Source organism: Prunus persica, chromosome G1 (genome assembly GCF_000346465.2).
Source record: "Prunus persica cultivar Lovell chromosome G1, Prunus_persica_NCBIv2, whole genome shotgun sequence".
NCBI lineage: Eukaryota > Viridiplantae > Streptophyta > Magnoliopsida > Rosales > Rosaceae > Prunus > Prunus persica.
Genome location: NC_034009.1, coordinates 43,716,619 through 43,741,124, shown reverse-complemented (window position 1 = coordinate 43,741,124; position 24,506 = coordinate 43,716,619). Strand labels below are relative to the sequence as shown.

Below are 24,506 nucleotides of genomic sequence, written 5' to 3'. Positions count from 1 at the left end.
CTCATGGACTTGCCTGGGCTCTTGGGACCCAGCTATTGCTAGGGCTGAACCTTGCGCACTGGAGGGGGTTTTGGAGCCTGAGGCTGCCTTTTGCCCGGGCTGGGCCCATGCGCTGGACATACTCTTAACAACCACCCCCACCACCATCGTCGTCACCATCACCCTACCACCATCTCCGCCCCCACTCCACCACCAACACCCTACCACTAGCCATCTCACCACAAATATCAGATATGATGACACCACAACTACCACAAGATAATAAAGGTTAAATTAGCTAAACAAGAAATTTTACAAATTATGAAACATTAATTTCCATTATTTTAAAATTTTTTAATAATACATTTTTCTTTCTTTTGAATTACTTTAAACCTTTTTTTTCTTTTAGAATTTAACAAGTGTTATGAGGATGTCTTCAATTTTAAGGAGGGAAGCATACTCGAAATAAAAAATAAAAAAACGGTCAATTAATTCGAAATTTCAAATTTTGAAGCAATAAAAGGAAGGACACGAAAAGTTACCGCAAAAATCAGAAACAGAGCTGCTCTGCTCCCTCGCACGCTCCAAGAATCTCTCGATTCCCTCTCTCATGGAAGAGACACAGTCCACCAACTCCCACCACGAATTCCCAGAAACCCCAATCCCTTGCAGTGTTCTTGGCCCCGAAAAACACCCCAAGCAGCTCGACTATGGCGATGACAATGACGACGACGATTCGACCCTCTCGGCTCTCTGTGTTCCCGGTTCAAGACTGGTCCGGACCGGGTTTGTGCACTCCACATGCTCAGGTTTGTAACAATTGCAGCATTCTCTTTCAGTTTTTGTTTTCTTCTATTGAGTTACAGAAACCAAAAGTTACAAGTAAATCGATCATTCTTGGAAGCTGAAGGTATAGGTTTTATGTGATGGAAAGAAATTGAAATTAGACTATGATTCTTGGCGCAATTATCAAACCGCAGTCTGTAGTATGAAAATTCAAGTTTTTAAAATTTTGCATTTCTCATTTTTTTTCCTTTCTATTTTTTGGCTGGTCATTTTTTCTTGATGTAGAACCGTATGTTCCATCATATTAAGATTGTCAGTTCGCATTGCATATGGTTGCATTCACATTGTTTTTTTTTTTCGCTTTAACCAGATAACCTTGTGTTGTTTGTGAATGCTGGAGGGGAGGCTCTTAACGAAAATAGAAATATCGGTATTCAAGTTGAGCCTGACAGATTTTTCCAAGGAGGGAATGTTCTAAGAACCGATGAAACCATTGACGGAAGTGATGTACCATCCATTTATCAATCTGCACGTTTTGGAAATTTCTCTTACCGGTTTGAGAACCTATCTCCTGGAGATTATTTTGTAGATCTTCATTTTGCAGAAATTGTATACACAAATGGTCCGAAAGGAATGAGAGTTTTTGATGTCCTCATGCAGGAAGAGAAGGCAAGTAAACCCAATGGAAATTTTTTCTAACATCTTCCTTTGGTACCTCAAATTTGATACGTTTCTGGCATAATTTCATAAACTACATTATTTCTGAAAATGGTCTGTTTTAATCTGTGTAATAACAGGTTCTATCAGGAATTGATATCTATTCTATTGTTGGAGCTAATAAGGCACTACAGTTGGTAGATGTCAGAGTTTCTGTATGGGAGGATGAGTCAATTTCGATAAGGTTCGTAGGCGTTAATGGAAGTCCAATTGTTGGGGGAATTTGTATAAAGCGGGCGGCTACGTTACCTGGTATCTTTATATTTTTATTTTCAGTCGACTATATGAGATATATCTGAACATAACTTACTCTTGAGACTCATTCCTTCTATCATATAACTTGAATGAAGCATCAAAGGTGGAACATGGACGTCTTGTATGTAACAACTGTACTGCTGAAATAGAAATTTCATCTGCTCAGGTTAGATATAGTTTCAAATTAATGTTGGAACTTTGGAACCTTTGACTTTTTGTTTATATTGCCTTCAATTATTAAAAATTGCAGGAAAAATATATAAGGTTGGAATATACAGCTAAGTATGAAAAGAAGATAGAGGAGCTGGGGACCCAGTGCCAGGTCAAGACAGATGAATCCCATGAAGCTTGGATGTCACTGACATCTGCAAACAAACAGTTGCAGAACGTAACCATGCAACTTGATAACAAAATGTATGAAAGTCATTGTTTAGGTAAGGCAAGATCCAACTAGAAGTAATGATAATTTCAGTTATGTGGTACGAAACTGAGTGTTGAAAATACCTTCTCTTTGAGTATCATCAGAGAGGAGTCCCCTTTGGTCTATCTGATCAAATTTCAAAACATTTATTCGTTCGAAGACAGATTATAAACTACTTTTGCAGATCAAGCTAGAGAAGAAACTGCAGCGAAATTGAGAGATATTTCTGGTAAATATGAGCATGATAAGAGGCTGTGGACTGCAGTTGCTGACAATTTAGAAAGAAAAGTTAAGGTAGGTATATTATTTGCATGTATTCTCCGCAGATTCATGTATTGATATCTTGGGTGGACTGAAAATGAATGATTTCTTGATCCATTTGCAGTCGATCAAGAAAGAGTATTCTCAGCTCTATTCTGAAGTGCACGAATTCACTGATGCAATTCCAGAATTGAACAATATGGTATCTGCAGTTCAAGCAATGGGTAAGTTTTGTATCACTGTTGTTGTTGTTGTTTTTTTTTTAATATAATAAATATATATATTTTTATAATATATATCTAAATACACTATCCATATTGCAGTTGCACAGTCTGATGATCTTAAGCTTAAGTTCAGTGAGGAGCAGGCAAAGAGGAAGATACTTTACAACCAAATTCAGGAGGCAAAAGGCATAATCTTTTCGTTGTTTCTTTTATTCCCATTAAACTTTTGAAAAAAAAATCATGTTTTCTTTTTGTCAATCAATAGCTTGTGATTTGAAGTTGAAATGTAAATTCCAGGGAACATTAGAGTGTTTTGTCGGTGTCGCCCATTGAGGAAAGAGGATCTATTAGCTGGGCAGGCAACAGTTGTACAATTTGATGTGGCTAAAGATGGAGAGCTTGGGATACTTACAAGTGGCTCCACTAAGAAGATATTCAGATTTGACCGAATTTACACACCAAAGGATGATCAAGGTATGCATACACCACAACGGAAATTTTCTACCTTAAAAATTACTTAACCTGGATTAGTTCTTATTTTATTTTATTGAATTATTGGGCAGTGGTTGATCAGTGATCTTACACATGATAATTTATTGACATGAAGTTTTGTCTTGCTGTTACAGTCGATGTATTTGCAGATGCTTCACCAATGATAATCTCAGTGTTAGACGGCTACAATGTTTGTATACTTGCTTATGGGCAAACGGGGACAGGAAAGACTTTCACAATGGAAGGTTCTGATACTAACCGAGGGGTCAATTATAGGACCTTGGAACAGTTGTTTAAAATTGCTGACGAAAGGAAAGAAACTTTCATATACAACATATCTGTTAGTGTGCTTGAAGTCTACAATGAGCAAATCAGGGATTTGCTAGCAACCTCTCCAACATCCAAAAGGTAAATTTTCACTCTATTACAATTTACCATGCAACTCAGAAATCTCACCTGGCTTGCAATAGTTTTGTTGCTAGCCGTTAAATATTGCTTAGCTTAGTGTAGATGTGGCTTGGTTTGGTCATATAATATGTAGACTGCCTTGTAGACTAGAAATTTTCTGTGTGTTTTAGGTTGGAGATGAGGCAAGCTCCTGAAGGTGTTCATCACATACCTGGAATTGTCGAAGCCAAAGTTGAGGGCATTAAAGAGGCTTGGAATGTTCTGCAAGCTGGAAGCAGTGCAAGAGCAGTAGGCTCAAACAATGTGAATGAACATAGCAGCCGATCTCATTGGTTAGAATTGACCTGAACTTCCATCCACATATATTGATCTGATCTATTTTGATCCTTGCAGACAAGAGGGTGTACTTGTGTGGGCCTTTGTAATATTACTTTCCTTACCATAATGTGATGTTCTTTGTTCTGTCTTCTGTCAGCATACTTTGCATCATGGTAAAAGCAAAGAATTTGATCAGTGGTGAATGCACCATGAGCAAGCTTTGGCTTGTGGACTTGGCTGGCAGTGAGAGGCTAGCAAAAACTGAAGTTCAAGGGGAACGCCTTAAGGAAGCTCAAAACATCAATAGATCTCTTTCAGCTCTTGGGGATGTTATTTCTGCTTTAGCAACAAAAAGAAGCCACATTCCGTACAGGTTTGTTTTTATTTTTCTTGTATTTAGACCTGTCTATCCCGTTCTCATATTCTGATGTCCTTGGTGTTTGTAGGAATTCCAAGCTCACGCATCTACTTCATGACTCCTTGGGTAAGCAGCAACACAAAATTGAATGTCGCTTGCAGCTTGAATGAGCTGTTAATATATCAGAAAAAAGGAAGCATTTATACACAGCAAAGTAGAATTCCTTATTTATTTGTACTTTAGAACTAGGAAGTGAGAAACAGCCATGTGTCAGAAATATTAGTTATTTTTTCTCACGTTACAATGAAATTAATTTTTTATGACCTGGTCTTGAATGTAACTACTAGTTTTCTTTCTTTATGTTTTTATTTTTTTAAAATATCTTTTAAGTATGAGAGATCAGCTTGTAATAGCATTTTTTTATTTTGGCATGTCACAGGGGGTGATGCTAAAACTCTTATGTTTGTCCAAATTAGCCCTTCTGAGCAGGATCTAAGTGAGACTCTTAGTTCTCTAAACTTTGCAACACGGGTTCGAGGGGTGGAGTTGGGTCCTGCAAGGAAGCAAATAGATATGGGCGAGGTTCAAAAGCTAAGACAAATGGTAAGGCCTGGGAAGGCTAAAGATGATGTTTACAAATATTAAAAGAGACCTTTCAACTGAGGCAGCAGTTGACAGATGGTTGATGTTGCTTTTTTTTTTTTTTTTTTTTTTTGCTTTTGAAGCTTGACAAGCTAAAGCAAGAGTTGAGATTCAAAGATGATGCTTTACAAAAATTAGAAGAGAACTTTCAGAATCTAGAAGATAAAGCAAAAGAGGAGTGTCAACTGTCTAGAAGTCAACAAGAAAGGATTAATGAACTTGAAGACCACATTGCTGTGAAGATAGATCTATGCAGACGACTGGAAAACCAATTGTTGAAACTTTCAGAGGAAGCAAATGGAAAGAGTGAAACCTGCTTGAATCTTCAGAAAAAGGTGGCTTGGAAGATGATTTATGTTAACTTCATGTTCTTGTTATAAACGGTTTAATTATGTTGGCTTAACATCTTGCTTCTAATTTTCCCAAAGGTCAAAGAGCTTGAGGACAAGCTGAATGAACAGGAACATGTAGATTCCATGATTCTTCAAAACAAGGTCTGTAGTGAAATCTACTTAAAACTAGAATTTTTATGGAACTGTTTTCTTTGAAGACCCTTGTCACTTGCACAAATATCATAGAGTCAGACTTCTGTGACTTTCATTCCACTTGCATATTGTGGGGGAAGGAATGACTGTCATCATTTCTACCAGGTAAGTGGATAGGCGGATCAATTCCCACCATCACTCGCTGTGGTTCTGTTATTGGGAGTGACATGAGTCGTATTACTTAGTCATCTTCACTTATCAGAGGAACAACTATATCTCTGTCTGAACTATTGGTTATCATCAGCGTAAGAACTAGTTTCCATGTCAGATAAAAGAGCTTAGGCGTTTGACCAGAGAAAATTTGCCGACAGATCTGCGTGAATTAGAAGTTAGGGCCCTTGTTAATAACAGTTGAATATTGACTTCTTGTTCATGCTACACAGGTTAAGGAACTTGAGAACAAGTTAAAAGAAAGAACACAAGTGTATGAGCATCATTCGGCTATAGTTCAGGGGAAGGTAATTGTCAAAAACTTCCAAGGTTATTTTCATTTTTTTCTCTTTAATATAATATCACAATCCAAATTATTAAAGATACTTCCAGGCCTCTGATTGTTCCTATTTTTCTCTATCAATTTCGAATGGACCTAATAAGTGCAATGAAATTGAAATTTTGTTGAGAAGTTTATTCAGCAAATTATCTTGCTCCTCTAGATTCTTTTTGCAAGTAAATTGATGAGCCCCATGTTTTTATCTTCTGTTCTTAGTAGTAGTGAATTACTTATACTGGGGTACTTAGGCATAATATAGATATTCGCTAGCTGTGTATGCAAGGGACACTAGTGGGCTTTGGTAATTTATGTGTAAATATTAAAAATAGAATAATGTAATTGCCATAGTGTACAGAAGGTATTCTGTTCAGATCTCAGATTCAATGCTATAATTCTAGGATATAATCCATCTGTACACACAAACACAGCAGTCTTGCATGCTACCGCATCTGGAAATTGACCACGGTTGTACTTTATTGCTTTCTGTTGCGGCAGGTTCAAGAACTTGAGAAAAAGCTGATAATGGAGGAAAACAACAAAGGAACTCAGTTGCTTCAACAAAAGGTTCTTTCTACAAGTTTCCTTGTGCATGTAAAAATGATTGACAGACAGATATACTAATTAGTAATCCCCTCCCTCCCAAAATGTTGTCAGGTAAAAGAGCTCGAAGAGAAGTTGAGACGGAACGAACAAGGACACGTAATATCAACATTTTCTGCTGAGAAGTCAGGAGCCACCCCCAAGGAAAGAAAAACCTGGTTCAGATGTGACACTATCAGCGACATAGATCCACTGAGGCTAAGGAGCTTGAGCTACAGCAACCAAATGACAAACCAGGAGTCTGTCCTACTCAAGGGAACCAACTCCCTTCGTGCATTAAGGAGAAGAAGGGAGTTGCAAAGCAAAGGGAACGAGAATCTCATGTTTCCAGCTACTTTGGTTGATAGGAAGATGTTGTCAGCTGAATCCAGGACAGAAATGTCGGGTGACCAAAAAGCGTTGGCCAGGATCACAAGAAGCATAAAACCATCAACTTCTGCTCAGAAAGCAGGCCCTAACAACAAAAACTATAAGGATCAGGTTCCAGCTGTGAAACAGTCGAGGATCTGGTTAAGATAGAGCAAGAGCATCCTCAACATGTTACTTGCACATCAGTTTTCGTCTGTACTTCATCCACTTTTATCATAGAAAAATTATTATATCCTCCAAATGTTTTGGACCTTTTGTATATGTATGAGCAGTAAATATGAGACTAGAGGATATAAGTCTTGAGTATTAAACATACTATTAAGGGCATGTCTGGGTCATAAAAGCGTTTTATGGAAGCTGCACTTTCAGAAAGACCCTTATTACTGCAAGAGCAGTCCCAACTTTTCAGAAGTAACAATTAGCACGTTGAACCTAGCACGGGAGTTTTTGTTTTTATTTTTTCTGTCAATTTCAACCATAAAAAAAGGGAATATGATTTCTTCAGAAGAGGGAGTATGTAAACAAGCCGTGGATAGGGTGAAATATGAAATTGTCTGGTGAATAAATATATAATTACTTAGATTTTGCCAAATTCCTTGGGTTTTAGGTTTTTAATGACATCAAAATTAGTGACCAAATAAAACAGAGAAACAAAAGCAACAATAAAGTTGCATTTTGCACCGCGTTAAAATAAAGAATATGGTTTGTAACGTTCATGGTGTGGTTGGTGGAGGGAAAGAGAGAGATCAAAGAAAAGGTTACCAGGCTATAAAATGATGAGTGAAAGCAAATTGGCAAAAAATAACTGCCAAAGACACTTTCATTGCAAAGAAAAAAAGGACTGTACAGTTTATAATGCATCAAGAAAAACTCAGCATCTCTTAGCCCATTTACCACTGACACCCTTCCATGATATAACTTTGAACATTTAATATTATCTACATGGTGACCACTTTATAACCCCCTAAACTCTTAACCAAATCCAAATCCTTCATTGGCCTCGTGAATCGCAAGAAGCAATCTCTCCTCAAGATGTTGTTTAGAAGGATACTCAGGTAAATCCAACTGGTTGAAACTGCATAAACAAGTAAATGCTTTGTTCAGCTAAGCACATGCCACAAGCTAATTAAGAGGACCAAATATTGAAACATGAAATAGCCAGAAGCAAAGCTATTAAAAATACTCAAATTGGAGACTAACAAATTATTGAGAAAAAAGTAGATGATGAAAGTAGATGATACCAAGTATGTGCAGATGGCAAATGATCAGCGCTGCCGTACGCCTTGTGTATCTGAAACTTTTGTGAGCCTGAAATCCCTTGAAGTGCACTAAAACCTTCTAAAGGCACCTGGAAAAAATGAAAAAGCAATGCTCACACTGCGTCTTATGAAACAATGCAGTACATGCCATAATACATCACCAAAATATCTAAAATGTGAACATAATTATGTGATTCCAAAATCAGATCAGATTATGGTCATGTCCCACACCATTCAAGAAGAATTACAAAAATCTGAATTTAGAATCTACTGAATAAGGAAACTAGAAAGCATAGCAAGACAGTAAACTGGAAACCTAGACAATTTTACAACCAAACTCAATACATGCTAAAGAGACCCATGTATATTGAACCCTTTCCATATGTTCTGAAAGGTGATGCCCCAATTACACAGCCGCTTCTTTTAATTCCAATGCCAATTTCTAAAACAATGCGAAGGTTTGCGGACATTTTCATAATACTAAACCAAAGTTGAGAGAGTATGTTCCATTTTACAATGAGAAGCCAACTACTTGAATAAACAGAAAAAAAAAATCCAAATGAAGCAGTTATCAACGTGTCCCTAATTGTATCCCAGTTGTATAGAAAACAAAGAAAAAGAATGCAAACTAATACCTTAGAGGTGCCAGTCACAAACTGCAATAGACGAGCTTTATCCTCTTTGCTAAAACCTTGGGCAACCTCCCAGAACCACTGTATGACAGGAGATGCGGGGCTGTATCCAGAATATTCAGTATTTGCCCTCATGTCATCCACTGAAATACATGGAAGCAAACTTTGTAAGAATTGCACGCCCTGCAACATAAAGGCAATACAGAAGAAATAAAAAGTTGACTAGGGAACTCACAATCAATATCTGGAAGTCCACTGATCAGTAGTTCCAATTCCTTGTCATTAAAAATGGATATTAGTTCTCTGGGAATCAATTCAGTGAATCCTTCCAAAAATGCATTTATCTGAGGACGAATAGCAGTTGTTAACCGATGCTCCGCAACTAAATCAACATATTGGTGCTTATTTTCCTCTGTAACTTTTATGTTCCGGCCACCAGGAATCAGTTCATAGTCTGTCACCTGCATATGATCAAGAAAGTTAGTACAACAAATGTAAAGCTTAAACAGAAATATTTAGTCCATCCAGGGAAATGAAATATTCATTACTTCTGTCCTTTCATATAGTATCAGCTTTTCCTCGTCAGCATCAATGCTGAAAGTAAGGTCTAGCACATCGCTTATATCATTCTGCAAAAGGATGGGCAAGAAAATGGGGTTGAGAGAGAGAAAGAGAGAATAACTAGTTGAAAACATACAAGCGAGCAAGAGACTGAAAGAAGAGCGTGTGGTCGAAAACATACCTCAAGCATCCACTTGAGATTTTTAAAGTAATCAGGATCAATGGCCTCAATATCATGATAAGTGACCTTAGCCCCCAAAATGTGCTTGTAGAAAGATCGCGTGAAATGAACATCCAATAACTGGCCATCGAAAAGTGCTTTCCCAACCTGCAAAAGTATATGTCAGAATAAACTTCTGACTAAACAATTCTGTCCAACAAAAGCCACTAAATAACTCCGGTACTCACCACTCGCCCAACAAACTTGAAATATGAAAGGTGTTCTGTTTGGTAAACAGAGTTGGGATTCGGCTGAAATGTTGATTCATTGCCCACAGTTGTAAATAGTAGTGCCCCCTTGTCAAAAATAACCCTGGACAACAACTGATACCATTCCCTTGTAAGTCCACCTGCATCAATACCTTCCTCTCCTTGAAAGTGAACTGTCAATCTCCCCTTCAAATCCTCAGTCGATCGCATGCGAAGCTGATTATATGAATCTTCAAGAATGTATGCCCTTCTTACTGAAATTCTTAGAGGACTGTGATGATGATCATGTTGATGCTTTATTTTCGATCTGAAGTGAGCCCGCTTGTTGTCAAAATCAATAAATCGCGGAACCTTCAGCATAAGTGAGAAAGACTTTTCTAGCAAACCAGGATTTTGACGGATAAAAGCATTTAACAATTTCCTATGCTTCTCTGAGAACTTCAAAAAAGCAACATGCTTTTCATCAATTTTCAAAGTGGGACCTGAGGTTTTCTGCTGGCCAGCAGATGTACTTGCATCATCAACCTCAGAAACCGCAGCAACACTAAAGTCATTGCCAGGGCCTGGCTGCCCAGGATGCAACTTCTCACACACGACAAAGAAAGATTCTATGTATGGCAAGATGTTCTGAGTGCCGGCAGGCAGTGGAGGAATTACACCAGATGGCTTAGATGTGGAAGCTTTATATGAAGCCGCCAAATCAGGGGCAGAATCTGAATAGCTCTCTATCTTACTTATGCAAGTGCTCAGCTCAAGCCACAAAGGTTCCAAAGCCGCATTGATGTCCCAAACCTGAGAAAGAGAAACAGTATGCTCCTTTTCTGCAAGAATCTGTGGATCCTTCTCTTTCTCCATCAAAGAGGCAACAAGGGAACTTAATGCCTGCAGAACTCTTAAAATAGCAGCTCCAACAGAAGACATGGTACTGAGTAGTGCTGTCACTGTTTGACCAAACGTGTGCAACTCATTCATAGCAACTCTAGTCAAATTTCTAACAGCATCTGCCAGCTCAGTAATAAACAGGTTCGAATGGGGAGGAACTATTGCCACCAACTTTTTCATTACCTCTGCTACAAGAGTATATGCATTATCTGACAGCCTGGATTGAAAAGATAAAATGTCAAACTCACAAGTTGTGTATATAATTCAGTAGTAGCTATAAGCCTCAATAATTATCTCCTGATCAGTAATCTTCATAATTAATCATGAATAATGATAAAAGTACAGTTCAAAAAAGGATAAAGAAAGAAAAGAAATGGTCTTAGCAATAGAATGATAAAGCTGCTAGCAAAATAGAAGTTTAATTTTCATACCCTTCTCGTGCAAGCAGTGAGCATAGAAGGCGCAGTTCTGCTTGCGGAAGGTTAAGCAGAGCACTTTCAGTATTGCATTTGTTATTTGCACCAGAAGTTGGTTTGGAGGAATCATCAACCTTATCTGGCGTACCATCTACAACAGAAGTCCCACCAGAATCTGTATTCATCTCAGCATCTGAAGCTGAAATTTGAGGAGCAGAAGGTTGCTCAGAAACAGAAACTCCAACCCCCGGTTTGTCAGACGACTTGCTTTCAGCATTATCAATGATGACCTCCAATAAGTTAAGAAGCTGTAAAAAGAATATTTGGACGAGTGTAAATCTAAATTACTAAAGTTTCACAGAAAATTAGAAGTCCCCACAAAATAAAATAAAATAAAATAAAAATTCATGCAGATTCTCACCTGTTCAAGATGAGCTATACTTCTGAACAAATAAAGGGGTTGATTCAAGAGGCTCAAAAGCAAAGCAATAGATAGATATCCTTCCTGATGACTTTTATTTGATCCAGTCTCTTCAACAACCATCACAGCTTTGCCACGTGTGTGATTGATATTATCTGGTTCTTGCAGGGCAGAATGAGGCAACCTCAGGTTAAGCAAAATCTTTGCCACATTAGGATGATGTCGAGCCAAATAAGTCAGAGTTTCGAGAATCCGCCGAGATACCAATGGAGGAACACCTATAGAGTAACAGGCAAGACATTAGAAACGACAACTAAATTAGCTGCTAAGGTACAATCCTACTTGTCAAAGGATAAGGGTGCTTGATGATTAACAAGTTCATGGACCCAAAAAAACACAACATCAACAACGTCTAATTTTGTGGTACGTACTAATCAACAATAAGCTGCAAATAACAACAAAACTTGGTACGTACTCGGCCCACCAAAAATTTGTCTAAAAAAAATTTTGTGGGGAAAGTGAGAATGAACTGGACGCCATATTAGGGAAGTATATATTTAAAAGTAATATAATAATATTTAATATTTATAGTGCTAATTATACAACAACAAATATAAATAAATAAAATGTTTGCACTATGGAAATAATATGCTCCGTGAGATGAAACTAAGACATCTTAACTAGAGCAAAAGGATAACAAAATTTACTTAGATGGAAACTAAGTTAAAAATCACAATGGAACTTTTTTTCCCCAAAAGTTGGTCCAACTAATTCAGGAAAAAGAAACCCACCAGTTCCCATCATCCACTATCCTATATCACAATATTGCCTTGAGTGTGATAATAACATTCTGACTATACATCTCATTACTACAGCTATATCCTCAAAAGAAAACTTTGAACGATACTGTATACTGTTCCTGAGTACCACTTGATTGGCTAACATTCTCAGTACTAATGCATCATAAAGGAGATCTTACCAGATTGAGCACGTGAACAAATCACATTACTCTGGCAAGCATAAAGCCGATACGAGGGCTCAGCAGCAGTTGAGTGATCAGCAGACTTTCTTGTATCAAGCATTAGCATGTCCATGAGAATTTTCACAAGAGAATTTCGGGTTTCATTATGAGCACATAAATTCAACAGAAGCTTCTGCAGCTGGCCTTTATACAGAGGCTGCAAAATTGTGTCTATCAGTTTCCAATAAAAAAGGAGAAGGCAAATAAAAAGGAAAATCCTATTACACTCATATTCTACCTGAAAAACGCGGAGTACACGGATCATTGCATGCAGAGCCTCTGTGTCAACCAAGGGAGCTCCTTCAGCTTCAACTACCTTAGCACCAATAGACCTACGCGAGGCAATGCTTCCCCCAATTCTTTCCAGGCTAGATCCAATGCCTTCACCCGGTCTTGAAGTCTCACCCCTACGGTTTCTAGGATACATGCCAAACAAGGTGCGATTATAACGATGGGCAAATCTTTCACGTAACATGTTTGCCTCCGCAACTAGAGCAGGTGTAAGATTGGCAAGTATAGCATCAGATGAAGTTAATAGAACCTGAGCACAGAAACAAAGAACAATTTATTACAGCTTGAATTACACATTTGATTGTGAATTTAACACAGCCCAATGAACCTGAACAGCGTACCTCTTCACGCAAATCTGAAGGAAATGTTGCAATTATTGAGACCGTGTCCATTTCAACTGGTTGACCTTCCAGTTCCTGAGATTGATGTAGCCTTTGAGCTTGCTGTTGGGCTAAAACTTCTGCTCTGATATCAGGAGGAAGGGCAGCAAGGAATTCCGGATCAATATCTCCAGCATTTTGTGGCTCAGCATTTGACTGTGGCGCTGCTTGACCCTGTTGTGCTGAGAGAACTTCAGCTCGCAACTCCTCTGGAAGAGCATCCAAGAAAGCAGGATCAATTGCCCCAGAACCAGCGTCACTGTTAAGTTGCTGTTCTGCTGCTGGACCCTCCTGATCTGCCTCCCGGCTAGAATTCTCAGAAACTTCAGTTACACTATGCAGAGAAACATCTCTTGCACTGACAGTGGCAGAATTCCCGAAAGAGACATTTGTTCTTCTTCCTCGAGCTGCCTGTGAATCACCTAGTGGCATTCTATCAGCAGAACCTTGCCTCTCTGCACCATCATCATGACCATCAGCACTCCCAATTTCAACATCAAGGCTACGAAGGCTCTCCCCTAAAGTTGCTCCACTTCCACTACTTTCCTGGCTCACAGCTTCTACATCCCGAACAGCTGCATCATTGTGTTCAAACTGCATCTCAACGGACTGTGGATGCATGCTAGACATGTCCATTGCTTGTACAGACTCACTCACTGTAGTTGGTCTCAGATCAGCATTGCCAGAATTATCAATTGGATCAGGAGGCGGCGAATTTCCACTTTCAATATTGACATTGTTTTCAACGGGCATTTCAGGCCTTACATCTGTTTCTGATTCTTGTAACTCTACAGTTTCACCTTTGTTCTGAGAATCCACTGATTTTGTATTATTCTCTTCAGAAGGCTTGTCAGGCGTTGGTCGCCTCAATTGGGACACAAGCAAATCCTCAAGTCCATGTGGCACTGCACTTGCATTTGATCCACCACCTTGCTGGTTATCATCCATCCACAAGTTCAGGCGGTGTCCATGGCGCCCATTCCTCAGTGATCGGAAAATATTATCCAATCTTGAAGATGTGACCTCTGAGTTTATATCTGGTAAGACCGCATCACGGGCATTATCTGGAAGTCAGGAACCCACAATCAGAGGAGAAAACAAATAGAATAATGTACAATAGCAGTTAAGGCACATTAAAAGCATTTAAGCATATTTACCTGATTGCCTAGGCGGGGCCGACGACAGCGACAAAGGTCCAACCAGAAGAGGATGCCTTGATGGAGCTGCATTCTCACCCGTTCTGCCCAGAAGACTGTAAATAGAAGTAGTGCGCCCTTGACGCCTAGAACCAAAAACCTCAACCGGCATCACATGAAGTGTTTCATTGGGAAAACCGTGATCTCTACCAAAAACCTCAATATGGTCAAAAACGTTAATCCCATTTATGCCTTCCTCCAGCCTCAGTATAACTCCATCCTCCTCATCCTCTTCATCTTCATCATCTTCCTCTAATACTTCCTCATCAAACTCATCATCGTCCATCTCATGATCATCTTGATCAGTGTCAGGATGTGGCAGGTGATGGACTTCATCTTCGAGATCATTATGCTCCTCATCGTCCTCGTCTTCATCGTCATCTACTTCATCTCCATCATCCTCAGACATATCCTCATCATCATCATCAGAGTCGTCATCAAGATTTTCTTGCTCATGAGGCTGTATTTCAAACCTTATACCCATAGTATCAATGCCATTTTCAAGACCCCTTGTTTCCTCCGAATTTTCATTCATGTAGTCTTCATTAGCAGGAGCAAAACCTCCATCAAGATCTTGGTCATGTTCCATATCATCTGTGACTGCTTCAGAACCACCAAAAGACTGGACCGCATTAAAAGACTCAATGTGTTCGGCTGGTGCAGAATCATGGTGGGACTGGGATGGTGTTTCCATAGATTGGGATCTCTCACCAATAGTATCTCCCATTCCAGATTGATTATGATCAGGAGGTTTTGTAGAATTGTCACCCTTACCAGCATTTGAGTCAGCAGAATGGACATGTTCTTTGGTTACTAACTCGAGAGCTTTGAGAAGACCGGTGACAACTTTAGGCGAGTCAGCATGGTCCAGGTCCAGCACTTGGAGGCATCGAGTCAATGATCCGACCAGACCAGCATCTATAAAAGTGGCAGAAGCTTCCGCAGAAATGTATGAACCCGTAGGAGTACGAGCAGCCAGAACATCATTAAGCAGATCACAAAAGGCTTGTATTTCATTGTCAGGTGGCCGGAAACCATTGCATGAGTCAACAAAATCATTAAAAATATAACTGATCTCGGTAAAAACTCTCTTCCTTGCCTCAGAAGAACGAACACATGATGCAACCAAAAACTGGCTAGCCCTGCTTGCTAATTTGTGCCTCCAATCACCATCTGCTTTCTTTTCCTTCTTGGCACTGCGTGAGTATGGAAGAAACTTATGAAGAACATGGTGAAATATTCCACCAGTGCATACAGCAGTAGGACCCTTTTGACTAGGGGCCCTGCAACTACCAATTTCAGCATCTTTCCGAAGCAGAACATGAGCAGATGAAGCATACATCAATAAGATCTCTGTCAGAAGCTTCAAAACAAAAACAACCTTTGCAAGAGATGCAGGAGCCTCTTGGGTACCAGCTTCGTTATCTTCAGACACCGAGGCAATAGCTTTTCCCTTCCCTTTAATAGCAGCAACATCAATTTCCATGTCAGTTGAAGATGGTGTATCATGGAGAACATCAACGACAGCATTATCTTTAGAAGGAGGTACATAAGTGCACACAGAATCTAGAAGAAGCTCAATCACACACACAAAACTCTGGGGATACTTTCTATGAACTTTTGCACTCTTTGAATTTGAATCATGAACCTTGCCATGTCCAATTCCAGAAGCTACTGAATTTAAATTACCCAGAGCAGCTTTACCATCAGCCATCAGTGTTTTTTCTTTGTCCAAAGATTTATCCTTCTCCTTTTCCTTTTCTTTGCTTTTATCTTTGTCACGATCTTTCAGCAAAACAATGTAAGGCCTTTCACCAACCATGTCAACTTGACAAATAGACTGAGCAGCACGCATAAATATCACAGGATCCCGAGAAATGGCAGAACTTAGACTTGATAGAAAATTGCGGGGAGAAACCCTACCATTGGAATGCCTGTTGGCAGCAGCCACAAGGTTGTGCCTTATCTCAAATTCCATTGCCTGCTGAAGAGTTTGAGGATCTTCAAGAACATGGCGGATAATGGTAGCAGCAATATTGTCAAACCCAGGAAAGAGGCTACTTGTCGGCAAGGAAAGCAATAAACTTAAACCCCCAGCATCAAGAAAATGAACCGCAACAGCATGAGTTTTGGTGAGAGTAGAGCAAAGCTGCAGAACAGCATGCATTGTTTCGGAAGGAAGCTGGTTCCTGATACAAGAACAAGCAATCTCAATAAGCCTCTTCTGATCTTTTACTTCTATATGCTTTGAAGATACTCCCAATGCAGACTGCAACTTATTTTGCTTATCCTCATCAATGCTAAGTGATGTTTGCTGGCTACTGACACCATCCTTCTTCAACTGCTCTGCAATTTCAGAATTCAGTTTTTGATCCACCTGCAACAGCCGGTCGATAGCAAGAAAAGCTGTTGTTACCCACCTTGGAACTTCACGTTTCTCCCTACCAACTGAACCAGAATCCCATTGGGAGAGTAGATCCGATGCAACTTTCACAAGACCATTCTTTGAGGCAATTTCTCGTGCAACTGCGTCTTCTTGAAGAATTAAAGCAAGAACATGAAAAAGAGCAGATAGCAAGGTACTGTTTCCACTGTCAAAAATCAAACTAGATTCTTTTATCCGATCAACAATGAACGAGATGATGTTAGGCCGATATTGCCCATCATTTTGGGAGCATATCATCACAAGTAGGTCTCGAACTGGAAAAGCTAGAGGTTCCTTCATCTGCAGAAGCTTTGTGCATGTAGATAACAACTCTTCAACAGGAGGAAGTTGGACCATCTCCTCTTCAAGCTGCGGAGCATTGTCATTTGCACCAGCTTCCTTAGTGTCTGATTCAGGATTACCCAAAGACATGGCAAGTGCACGAGCCAGTTCATCGTCTTCTTGAATCTCCTCTGGATGGGAAAACAGCCACTCCATAGCTAACTCCACACTATTTGATCCAACTTGCCTCAGAGCTTCTTCTGCCCTAGACCTGGAAAAGCCCATCTCTACAATTGTTGAAATGGTTGTCTCATTAGGAGGCGGGCCAGTAATACGGGCACTGGAGCTACTACTAACATTCTTCACTTCAACCCCAGAGTATATGTGTCTGATTATAGAAATAACAGCACTAATAAAATCATAACTACAATCAACAAACTGGGGATGAGTCCAGAGAGGAAGAATTGCCTTCAGCACCATAGATTGGAGGACCTTTACAAAAGTCTCAGCATCGCGCGGAAAAGGAATATTTCCATTTGCCAGGGGTTGTGCTAGCAAGTGTTTTGTAAAAGGAGATAATATGAAAGAAGACGTTACCAGGTGGTCCATAAGTTTTCCATAGCTAGCTAAAGGACCATAAATCCATGAATGGTCAGTATCTTCCCTTTCATCCTGCTTTGCATTCCCATCATCCGTTTCCATGGGAGATGCAGGAGCCCTAACTGTGAAGAGCAATTGACTTGTAGCTTCAAATGTTTTCAAAACTGACTGGACAACTCCATGTCCATATAAGCAATTTAGCAAAACGGCATTACATGAATCTGGTCTCTCCAGTAGACTGACATCAATGAAATCAATAACTTTACCAAAGTACCGACATTTAGTCGATATGGAAGCCTCAGATCCAGAAGAATTTGCATGCCCTTCAAAGTTCAAGTGATCGAATGCAATGGACGCAAAAGTAGAAGCCACCGATTTTGCAGAAGGGGAAACATTCACAACATCATCCCGTCGACGAGATGGTAGCGACATGACCTTCCCCAGCTCCTGAAACAGATGGGTAATGTGAAAAGAAAGTGATCTTACCATATCACAGCAAGAAGTATAATAGGACCTCTGCTGGTCATGCTCCTTTCTATTAAGAGGACCAACAGCATCTGAAGACCCAGAAGGATGGAATTGCTGACTGGATCCAATCCGAAGATTCGAAGGACCATCAGAATGTGTTCTTTGTTGAGAACTGGCACGACCGAGGTCACGATATAGGCTAATAAGGTCTAGAAACTGGGATTCAATGCTCCACCCAGATGTCCTTCTTCTGAGAAGTGGATCAAGGAACTGCCTAAAAGAGTTGAACCTGTGCTCTTCAGTTTCACTTGTATTTGTTTCTGACTGTGGTGACTCATTGGTAGTAGAACCAGCACTGTCATCCACCACCTCAGACTTGGTATCTTCTAGAAGAGCAATCTGCCACAAAACTTCACGATGGACACGCCCTATATCTTCAACAACATCCTTGCTACCATTTCCAAATTCAGTAAGCAATGCCGTTACCCAGCGATTGTCCTTTGAGGCAGCAATAAATAAAAGGAACTCAACAAGAAACAGAGAAGAAAAGATTCCACCATCCAAGGCCATCCTAGGTTCCAACAAAAAGGACCCTGAAACTGCCCCAAATCCAGACAAAGCTTTCTTTAGGTGGTCCCTGAGGGAGGAGCAGAATGCACGGGCAAGTGCAGCAGAGTGATGTTGAGTAAAACCCTTGAAAACCATGGTACTGTGCAAAGCAATCGACATCCCATCAGACGATTGAACAATAGTGGGTTGTAATAGAAGCTTCAGCAAAGCATCAATTCCTGACTTCTCAACAAACAACCGACATGTTTCGGAATTCTCCATTGTTCTGTGGACTAGTACCATCAAATGAAAGATGGATAATTGAATGAACTGCTCATCACTGATCCCATCTGCAGCTGAATCAGCAGAACTGACCAAACAGCAATGACCTTCATTTTCTTTGTCTTCAGAATCCATTTCCATAGCAGTACTCCCATTTGCCTTTCCGGCTGCCCCTGTGCTGTGGCTATCAGTGAAGGAAGCAATTTTATCAATGATTTCAACGATAATATCAACACCAGTACTTCTTAGCGATGATACATGGCGCAAAAGCTCTTCCACTGCATTTGCTAAAGGAACAATAGCTTCATTCATTGCCACAACATATTTCTTGCTGGTGAAGATGTCAACAAGAAAGCGTAATGCTGACCTTTCCTTCACAGCCTCCAAGCCTTTGGCATTAAGACAAATAGCACCAAGACCATTAGGTACACATGTAAGAGCCTTCGCAGATGGATGAACTCCTGCTACAACTGAAGATATAAATGCATCTGGAAGCCCCATTTCATGCAAAGCAGAAAAGCAAGTTGGGTCTTTGTGGATAGTTTCACTCAAAACAGTCACAGCAGAGTAATAAATGTCACCACCAAATTTTTCTACATTTGCAAATATCAGAGAAAGAGTTGCAGGTAAAGAACTGTCATGGGAGTGTTGCGCTCTGGTGGAATTCCCAGCAGCATACGTAGCAGACCCAAGTGCCTTCAACGAAGCTTTAATGAGCCTCTTCTGTGAGTACAACTGGTCATCACTGTATCTTGAGCTTTCGCCAATGACCATTGAATTATCATTATCGCCAGCCAAACCAATAACCCGGTGTACCTCTATCTGTAGTCTCTGAGCCAAAAGTTCAACTCCCCCCAACTCTTTAAAAAGAGACACGGCAGAACTACTGTAATCCATAAGCTTTTGTAGAGTTTTGACAGCAAAACAGACTAGATGCAAGTGCGAAGGATCAGAATCCTCCAAAAGAGGCAAGAATGTTGGAACCATGCCTGACCCTCTAACATTACTCCCCGTAGTTGATGATGAAACCACATGGAGCAAATAGAACTGAAGAAGGGCTTCAACAAAAGCAAGAGAAGTTGGATCGTTGGAGTTTTTAAGTGATAAAACAGCTCTCTGGAGCACATTCAGGAGTATCATACGATTGCCCCCCGCAAAACTGATACTGGATGCACTCAAGATTCGTGCCCGCTCATGAGATGCTGAATATGCAGCTAGCTGAGCTCCCAAGGCAAGCATTGCTTGGGTTCTGATGGTTCCAGAAACTGATTCTTCAGACCGGACAATTCTGATTAGTTCATTAGTATACTCTGGCTCATTAGCAAAGAAGGAAACAAGTTCTTCATGAGCATCACTAGACTGAACGAGCACAATAAATGCAAGAAGGCAAATCCTGCTGTACAGCCTACATATTCTCGGAGAACGGAAGGCACGAGCATATCTGATTCTCGTCAGCAGTGAGAACCGGAGCTCAGAAGGTACCCTGTACTCCTCTATACATCGTTCCATCATCTTCAAATCATCCTCCTTCTGCAAATGCAGATCTGGCATATGTATAACCCCCAAACTGGTAGAATTATTTACATTGCTGGAGCTTTCCACTGTACTTTGGGCATTCCCATGCACTTCAAAATAGAGTGTAGAACCCATTCGACACTGAGACTTGTCAGAATCATTTTCTACATCAGATGGGAACAAATTCAGCCCGTCATCTTGGGTAGTCTCGTTTGCAATGACGCATGAATATAAACCCAATCCCTCTTCCTTGCTTCCCCAGCCCTGTGCCAAAGACAGGAGATATGTGTTTACAGAACCGCAACCAATCATCTTCCCACTAGCGTGCAGCTTGGAGGGGTTTATTTTCACTAGTGCAGAAAGTGTTTCCAATGCAGCTATAAGAACCTCAGGATCTGTTGATGCAAGTAGGAGCTTGAAATGCTGAAAAGGAGAGAAAATATTGCTACATTAAAAAGACACACGCACAAAATAATAGCACCGGCAGCTAATTCAGACTAAAAAAGCAAAAGCATAGATATAGTTTCACAATAGGCTGAGATACAAACACAAATTCCTTGCTCCAAGAACAACATACCTCTAAGCCATCAAATGAACTCTTGTTATGGCAATTTTCTAAAATTGTTTGCATCACTCTCAAAATTTGTAGTACTGCATGCTTTGGAAATGGACTATCATCTTCTAAGATTTTATCGGACAAGAGTAGGTCATTTCTACAAGACAAGTATGTCTTGAAATATGTATCAAAATGCAGAAAAAGCGGCCTCCAATGGTGAAAATTACCCTGAAATCAAAGCACCGTATTAGTGACAGGATAAAAAGAATAACAAATTTTACACAGAAAAGTGGGAAGCTACCACCTTACTGTACTCCCAACGGAAACCGGGAAAGAGGTATTGCTATATCTTGTAATGGACACTGTATCACCTTTATTGATAAAGGCTTTGATCTTAGGAGGCTGAAACCAACAAAAATACGGTCAAAAAAGTGTCCCACCATTAAATAGTCAGGAAGGAAGAAAATGTAGTTGAGAAACTAAGCTATGTATAACATAAAATGATAATCCTCAACAAAGGAGAAGAAATATCTCCCTCCGCATGCAAAATTTCACAACCCTAAAAAAGCAGATATTTAACTCTGAAACATTACTTAGAGATAAATTTAACCACAAACGCACTCAAATTTGAAAATTGGCATCAGTGAAATCTTATCCCAGAGACAAAATCCAGTTATGAGCTTAAAGGAGGCCCAATTAAGCACACCACGCAAACAAATATGGAAAAACAGAAAAGATCAATGAAAAAACAGTAAGGAAAGCATTAAACTTATAGATATAGGAAAACCACCAAAAGTACTATTAAAAAATAATTTAACACCCACATTCAAATTTTAAATTTAAATAAATATTTTATTAAAAAAAACCTTATTTCTCATCAATCAAATTAACAGCTAAACGGAGGCTTTTCTTCATGATGGGCATTGTTCAGAGTAGATATTGCTTTGCTCCACACGAAAAGTTATGTTGCTTAAGGCATACGGCTATGAAAAATTAGAGACAAGAACCTTCCTTCCAATAACATATTTTCACACTTTGGACTGCTGCATTTAGGCAATGGTATGAACCCAATGATTCTACTGAAATTGATCAGATTAAGTATATAAATCATGCGTGATTTCCAGCATCCCACAGTAGATATCTGGGTGAGTAAACCGATTAACAAAAGTTGACCATAAAATAAATGAATGTTAAGCCACCCTGGAGTGCCCCAGCTTTCTAATTTATTTATCAACCGCACTATTTGGAGCTTCACATGTTCGGGCAAAAATGGTTGTTCATCTAAACTCATTCTACAGTTTCACTTATCAGTAAAGCCATACAAAGACACTGCATTTTCAACTAACTCAGCCTAGAAATGATACCACTAGAAACTTGCGGTGCATCTTAAAACAATAGACAGGAACAAATTTCTTTATTTCAAAACTTATGTTAATACTCTCCTTACATTATTTGTACATATACATAAAGATAAATGTAGGTAAAGTATACAGAACATAAGGGAACAGGGAGCAACTGGGCAACATTACAACAAAAAATGTGTAGCACATATAATTCTGGTGCCATATTCAAACCAGATATAGATCAAACACACTGTTCTTCAACACCCAACATGTATCCAATACTGACTATAGAATATACCACTTGGGCTACGACGTAATTGCTTTTGTATAGTACCCAGGCATAAAAGTAAATCCAAATAATTTCAGAATATGCTCTAACTATCATATAGATAAAATAATCTTCTTATTATTGCATCATATAACCACAGAATATTTCATGATTCAGAAAAAAATGAATGCTACTGTACATTATTAACTTCAATTGCTAGTGTATCCCAAGCATTCAGTGTTGTATTTTCAAATATTGTTGTACCAGGATACCCAATAGCATACTATATTCATATCGCACACTATGTATCCATGCTTCCTGGACCCCAAAAAGGTATAACAAAACTGACAAAATCAGAAAGTCTACATTGAAAAAGAAAAATTGAAGAATACGCTGCTGGTCATTAGTCATAGAATCTCAACAGCAAAAAATTTATAAGAAAAAAAGAACACCAAATTAAAACTAATAGTCTCGCCGCATACTATAAAATAAAAACAGTACTACTAACAATAATAAATCAATCCCTCTATTAGAGGAAGTATAAAATAAGCAGTAACTCAGTGGGTTACCTATGTAAGAAATTTTAAGCATTGAAAGTTCACTAATAGTCTCACCGCATACTATAAAATAAAAGCAGTACTACTAACAATAATAAAGCAATCCCTCTATTAGAGGAAGTATAAAATAAGCAGTAACTCAGTGGGTTACCTATGTAAGAAATTTTAAGCATTGAAAGTTCACTTGTGCACCAGCAGCCAAACAACCAAATAATTCTTAAGAATAACCCTAACGAAAATTAAGGACAAAACCAATTCTAAGGATGAAAATCACATATCTTTCAGGCCCAAAACAACCTCAACTTAATTAAATCTAAGCGTTTGGATCGAAAAGCGGTCAAGACAACCCTGATGGGCTATCTCCAATCAGTAACCTTGATGATTGAGATAAAACCCTAATCTTTAAAGCACAAAATTCAAAACTTTGCACAATAAAACACAACACACTCAATGTAAAATTAAAGTAAACTAAACTAAGAGAAGAGTGAGAGAGAAACTCACAGGCTCAGAGTCGAGTTTGATGGACGGCCCGAGAGCACCGTCGGCAGACAGAAGTTGACGAATCCTCGATGGCAAGTTTGATCTTAGGGTTGTCATATTTTCACCTCAGCTTCTCTACTTTAAACTACTCCAAACCCCCAAAACCCAAACACAGAAAAAGAAAACATATGAAACCCACGAAAACAAAAAAATAATCAAAAGCAAACAGAAACGAAATCGGAGATTAGACTAAACCATGAACCTCTAAAAGAAAAGAAACCATAAATTTCAATTTTTGATTGAAAAAGTAGATCAGGTATACACACACCGATAGATATAGAGAGAGAAAGAGGGCAGAGGAGTACCTGAGAGAGGAGAGAGAGAGACGGAGGCGACGGATGCATACACATCCGAAGGCCAAAGGCCGAAAGGCCGTACGGAGCAGAGAGGAGAAAAAGGGCGAGAGATTTGAAGAGAGAGAAGCGAAACCCCAAACTCGAAGCGAAGAAGAAGAGGAGAACAGAAGAGAGAGGTTGTGGGGTTTGTATTTGTATTGTTGTAGGCTGTGTGTGTAGGTCTCGCTCCCTTCTTTAGTTGTTTTGTTTTAGTATTTTACTCTTGTTTTTTTCGATATTTTTTTCAAGCCCTTGGAAAACAAGAAAAGAATTATGTGACTGAAAAATGAGATATTAAATTAATTAATTAATTAATATAAAAAAGAGAGAGACACAGTCCATTGGACTAGAGGCGTCTACAGAGTATAGGGCTTTTAAATCAAATCTTAGTCTAAGTTTTGAGATTTAGGGTTATGCTTTCTCGTAATTTATT

At 39.3% G+C, this 24,506-nt stretch overlaps 2 protein-coding genes across 2 annotated transcripts; one reads left to right on the top strand and one right to left on the bottom strand.

Moving 5' to 3' along the window:
- On the top strand, positions 369-7,266 carry LOC18793111 (kinesin-like protein KIN-14R). The gene is made up of 19 exons (XM_020560966.1): positions 369-788; positions 1,136-1,434; positions 1,563-1,734; positions 1,833-1,903; positions 1,988-2,171; positions 2,343-2,452; positions 2,544-2,643; positions 2,743-2,829; positions 2,941-3,117; positions 3,270-3,543; positions 3,714-3,875; positions 4,019-4,234; positions 4,308-4,345; positions 4,659-4,822; positions 4,945-5,196; positions 5,290-5,355; positions 5,790-5,864; positions 6,392-6,460; positions 6,551-7,266. Exons 1-19 carry the CDS (start codon positions 590-592, stop codon positions 7,013-7,015), a joined length of 3,180 nt encoding a protein of 1,059 aa, XP_020416555.1. The 5' UTR covers positions 369-589; the 3' UTR covers positions 7,016-7,266.
- Positions 7,643-23,795, bottom strand: LOC18791510 (E3 ubiquitin-protein ligase UPL2). The gene is given in 18 exon segments (XM_020558191.1): positions 7,643-7,940; positions 8,107-8,213; positions 8,760-8,899; positions 8,992-9,217; positions 9,305-9,385; positions 9,499-9,645; positions 9,726-10,845; positions 11,060-11,352; positions 11,466-11,743; positions 12,445-12,643; positions 12,725-13,027; positions 13,119-14,221; positions 14,315-20,897; positions 21,052-21,258; positions 21,335-21,358; positions 21,360-21,404; positions 21,406-21,432; positions 23,700-23,795. Coding segments are annotated over 18 exon segments (11,082 nt in total). The 3' UTR covers positions 7,643-7,837.

Excerpts from the sequence above, each read along its gene's own strand:
- LOC18793111 (XM_020560966.1), top strand. The coding sequence starts at position 590 with ATGGAAGAGACACAGTCCACCAACTCCCACCACGAATTCCCAGAAACC. Across the intron at positions 1,435-1,562 it reads TCCTCATGCAGGAAGAGAAG|GTTCTATCAGGAATTGATAT; the intron begins GCAAGTAAACCC and ends GTGTAATAACAG. Across the intron at positions 3,876-4,018 it reads CATAGCAGCCGATCTCATTG|CATACTTTGCATCATGGTAA; the intron begins GTTAGAATTGAC and ends GTCTTCTGTCAG.